This window comes from Frankliniella occidentalis, unplaced genomic scaffold (assembly GCF_000697945.3).
Source record: "Frankliniella occidentalis isolate FOCC.00 unplaced genomic scaffold, Focc_3.1 Scaffold21, whole genome shotgun sequence".
Taxonomy (NCBI): domain Eukaryota; kingdom Metazoa; phylum Arthropoda; class Insecta; order Thysanoptera; family Thripidae; genus Frankliniella; species Frankliniella occidentalis.
This window is the reverse complement of record NW_026267151.1, coordinates 2,070,983-2,075,996: the sequence shown is the minus strand read 5'-3', so window position 1 is coordinate 2,075,996 and position 5,014 is coordinate 2,070,983. Positions and strand designations below refer to the sequence as shown.

General features: G+C 49.4%; 1 protein-coding gene across 9 annotated transcripts in view; it reads right to left on the bottom strand.

The window, feature by feature from the left end:
- The window catches only part of LOC113211221 (uncharacterized), a 62,837-nt gene extending 60,084 nt beyond the window's left edge, over positions 1 to 2,753 (bottom strand). For 8 of the 9 annotated variants that reach the window (XR_008010860.1, XR_008010854.1, XR_008010856.1 and 5 more), the window contains exon 1: positions 1,748 to 2,753. Coding sequence is in view for 2 of the 9 variants with exons in the window: in XM_052264708.1 (XP_052120668.1) it covers positions 1,748 to 2,165 (418 nt within the window). In the remaining 7 variants the exon portion in view is untranslated. The remainder of the gene's footprint in view (positions 1 to 1,747) is intronic. The other variant, XM_052264709.1, reaches the window with a different exon arrangement.
- Between the last annotated feature and the right edge of the window lie 2,261 nt (positions 2,754 to 5,014).

The following is a 5,014-nucleotide window of genomic DNA, read 5'->3' as shown; positions in this document are numbered from 1 at the left end:
GATAGACAATAAAATATTAAAAGGAATGAGTAAAAGTTACATTAAAAACCCTTTTTAAATCGATCCTGAGGTGTCAAATAAAACAGTTTAGCTCTGGCTTCTCGCTCTCTTCGCTCGCGAGTTTACAACTCTTGTAATAGTTGTTCTGTTGCTTCAGCTTAGAGTGGACTAACTTCATTGAAGCATACTACAAAAGCTACAAGTACTTTAAGCATTATCGTTGCTTTGCATTGATACTCTAAATCGACCTATTCCTACTTTCATTAACTGATCTAGAATTCAAATATTGAATCAAAAAATTTTCTCACACGCTTAGCTTTTTAAAGAAACATAAATACACTCTCCAGCATTCCCATTATGGACATGTTAATTGCGATTTAGGAGGGTATTTCTTCCAATTATCTGATTAATTTGCAGACAATTGAGTGTCATTGACTTATAATACCTAAATTTCGAATAATGAAGAATGAAACATGTAACACGCCCCTAGTAGGTAGGCAACTTTCATAACTTCCCACCTTTTGCCCCCCCCTGAAAAGTCGACGTGTCGGCGCCCCTGAATAAAAATAGAGGAGGATGACCGAGGAGGGGGGGGGGGGCGGCCTCGACCGTTCAAAAGCTTTCATTTGAGACCAAAAATATAGCCTGCTCCCTAAAATGACGATATCGGAAGCAAGCATGGCAGTTCGAGAATGACCGACATTTTCGGTACCAAATGAAAGCTCTTGATGGTTTCTTCTTAGATAGAACGACTACAGGTTCCATCAAAAGTGAACGAGATCGAAGTTTTGGCCAATAATCCGCAGCTGCGGTAACTGGCGCTCGACGCACGCACGCGCGCGGCGCTGCGCGGCGCTAATTTTACAGACCTAGAAAAGCATGTTTTTCGGACAAGTACAAATAAGCTTTACTTGACTTTTAGCACACATGTTGTTCTTGATACAAGAGCACTGAAGACGGACCACACCCAGAAAAATGTTCAGATATATACAAATGCACAAGTACAATTTTTTACTTGTGTTGTAACAATGCAAAAAAAAAAAAATATTCAAACAAGGTCAATTTACCTCTAAATTATCTTAAGAGGAGTGATCTTATTTTAGTGATTATCTTGAATTGTTTCAAGAGAAAAATTGATCTTGTTCAAACCCGAGTACAAATACAGGGAGGTCTACTACTTTCGTGGGTCAACAGATCTCTTCCTTTATTTTGCTTATACTGTACCGCATGCGGGCGTGCGGGTGGGTTGCATACTCTCACGGGGCCGTGGGGCGCCGTGGTGAGAAACGGTAGGCAAGCCCGCCCGCACGCCTGTAAGCGGTACAGTACAAGCAAAATAAAGGAAGGGGTCTGTGGACCAGCTTGTCCACTTGAGTCAAGAAATGTTTTTTCTGCGTACCGAGATATGGCAAAAACCATGGCAAAACCTTTTACGCGAACCATCCCATAAGCCGCAGACCCGTGAGGGGACCGCTGACCACCCCTTACGTGGTTTTGACCATATGTACCGGGTGATTCAGAGAAGACGCAGGTGCTGGCGGGTTTGCCTATCCGCTCTGTCCGTAAGGCGCCATAGCCCCTTGGGTAGTCAGACCCGCCCGCACCTGCGTCTTCTCTGAATCACCCGGTACGAAATGGAGTTCTTATGCCAAAGGCGAGTAAGTGCGTGCAATTTCCACGCGCTTTCATAGGCTAGGATTCGCTAGGATTACTAGTTGGGTTATTTTATGGCACTTTATTTACTTACTATTTTCTTCCGCCAGGTCGATGTACTCCCTCCGTAGGTTGTTCCGAACGACTCCATCCACGTTTGACGCCTTTGTGCCATGCAGCAGCGTGTACACTTCGGCGCGGGGTTTGCACAGCTCGTACTCCTCCTTCACTGCGTAGAACTCTTCATATATGTCCGAGTTGCATATCGTTTGGATGGTCCTGATGGAGTACTTGTTGACGTTTTCTCCCTTGTACTGCTCCCACAGTTGCGCGATGTTCCAGTAGCCTTCGCTGCCACGAGGCAAGTCGATGAGATTGGGTTGTCCAGGGTAAATCGGATAGCGCGAATAGTCCCGGATAGGGATCTTCCTGATCCGCACTGGTCGGTACTGGTAACGCTGGTACGGGGTGGTCCACGTCGGGTGCCTGTGCTGCGCTCCAAACGACGACATTGGCGAGCAGTGTCAAAATCCGGTTGACGGCGAGGGAGATTCGGAACCGGAGCCCGAAACTGCTGCTAGTTTCGGCGTCGGTGTCCGCTTGCGTGTAGCGGAGTGCTGGAAGCAAGCGATGCGGGGCGGCTGAGCGCTGGCGTGATGCTCACTGGTCGGCTACTCGATCGCGACTGACTGGGACTGGCAGGGGTGTGGCGACAGCGAGGGGAGGAGAGGAGAGCTGCGAGGGCGTGGATGCAGGCGAGGGAGGAGGGGAGAAGAGGGAGGAGGCGAGAGGAGGCGAGAGCGTCGAGACTGGGTTTACCCGTAGTGATTGTGCGGCAGGGCAGTGCACCACGAAGTGCAGACAGAGGCTGCGAAGTCTATTGACGAATGTATGGCGAGTGTCAGTCGAAAGGAGACAGCGCTATGGAAACTAGCGAGAGGACCGTTCTCAAAGCTGGAGCTCGAGCGCAAGCGAGGAGCAGAGGAGCGGTGCCAATGGCTGGTGCAGCGTAGAGTGCAGCGGTGCGGTGGTTGTCTGTGTGCCAGCTGTCGGTGGCCCGCGGTGCAGCAAGGAGGGTTCTGCGAGGATACATACATAATCAGTGCAATGCAGTCTATCGAAGAGAGAGGGGGTGATTTCATAGCGATGCTATCTGAGCTCGTGCCGAACGAGGGGGACAATAGAGGCCCCGAGAGGCCCATTTTGTATTAGACCACCCTTGTTTGTTTTTGTAGTCATGTACCGGGTGTAACTGTGAATGCGCAGCAGTGTTGTGGGATTGCCTACTCAATTTGGCCGCAGGGACCATGGCCCTGTTTTAGGGGATAAGTCTTTGGTTCAAGGATAAAGATTGTGTTAGATGGTTTCTGTTAATATCACTGTATTGTCACTCTACTGTGTATAATAGTTGTGACCCCCACACTCCCTGGCTGGCTGGCGACTGCCTGGCGACGGTCGCTCCCCGGTGTCCAGCATGACAGGGTTGCCACGAAGTCCCAGTTTCCGAATATCCTGACATTTTCCTGACCAAATCCTGACAAAAAAGTGACTTTATCCTGACATTTTGAAAACAAGTTGATGGTGAAATAGCGCTATTTTTGAGGTGTAAAGAAGATAAAATAAGGTATTTTTTCTGGAAGAAAAATATCAGAGTGGCGCACCACCACAGCGCCACGCTGCTGGCCAAGGTAGCGCAGAGCAGCAGGGCGATAACCAGTACTAACTATTTATCCTGACACTTTTACCCAAAAATCCTGACATTATCCTGACTATCCTGACAACTTTTTGAAATCCTGACAAAACCCTGATTATCCTGACGCGGCTGACCCTCAGAGCTCGCACCCTGCGCTGCTCATAGGGCCCGGCAGATATTGGAGACAGGGCATCGCACTGGCTCCGCTCTGTCCCGCCGCTGACCGCTACACTATGTACAGGGTGGGTGATTCGCGCCGTGGTTTTTTTCGGCTTATACTGTACCGGATTCATGCGTGCGGATCGAACATCGACTCGATGTATCGGATAAACTAAGTGTGCAACTGCTTTACCGTTTTCCCCGTTAGATTGGACGCTCACTAAGTGCTTAACTGAAGAGTTGCACACTTACAAGTGTTAAGCAGTTGTTAGTTGGCCACAGTTTATCGGTTAATATCGAGTTCAATCGCACTATCAAACTATATCGAGAAACCACATGTCTGTTAATAGGAACCTTGATATCGGACAAATATCATAGAGACCGCGAAGTATCGTGATATCGCCAGTCAGGCTGCAGGGCATAGGTATAGGTGACTCACGCCGCGCCATATTTTTATAACTGTGTCAAGTCATAGCTATAGTTGGTTCACGAAATTCTGACACACCGGCAGGCCTTTGGACCCCTGGTCTCATTGTAAGCGTCATTACGATGCGTGAAGGCCTGCTGCCGGAGGGTCCCCGGCCCTTGCCGGGCCCAGTGATACGGCTGTCAAACATCTTCGCGTCTCTTTTATGGGGGCCCACTACCTTCGGGGGAGTGCGAAGTACGGCTTGGCAGCTCTAGTCCAGCACTTCAAGGTTTTAACCCTGAACAAAAATACGTCAAGCTGGAATTTGGCTTAATCGATGCAGTTTGATGTGCTGAATCACGTCCTGTAAAGTCTACCGACCCAACCCGTGAGCGTTCACCGGAAATTGAACAAAAGGGCCTAAATGCAGGGGTTTGGGGTACGCGCTGTAGCTCCGAAACTATTCGTGCGATTTCAACGGGACTTGTGTCAAAATGTGCGGAATGAAACAAGGAACAAATCCACTAGTCCACGAAAGTCCCGCACTGCGTCTTTCTAGTCCAAATTTAGACTCAACTGCAAATTTTCGAATTTCGGAATAAGCTTTAAAAACATATCAAGTCATATCTCCGCACTGAGGCGGTAGATTTGAAAATGGCCCAAGCAAACGCTGTGCGCTCAACCTTTAGCTCGACGTCGCTGTTTTCAGATTTTCGACACATTTAACCGTTCAGGTTCTATCCGCCTTGAACTGAACCCGTGCAGAGCCGCCGGAGAGCCTCCGGAGCCGTCCCGCCGGAGCCCGCCGCTGGAGTTGGGGTGGTGGTGGGGGGACCCCAGCGCGCTCTCTCTCCCTCGCCCGCATGCATCAGAGAGAGACAGAGCAGCGCGCGCTCGCCCCGCCGGCCGGCTGAAGGAGCGAAAATAAACGTAAAATATCTTACGTTTAGAAAATAGACCGCGTATTTTGCTTTCGTGCATCGGGTAGAACTGAGTGTCCGCTACACTCCTCTGAAGAGTCTACCGGGCTATCTCGTGCGGGAAGCGTATGCGCGAAGGAAAACCCCAATCATGCACTTCTACCTTTGAGCGCGTGTTGA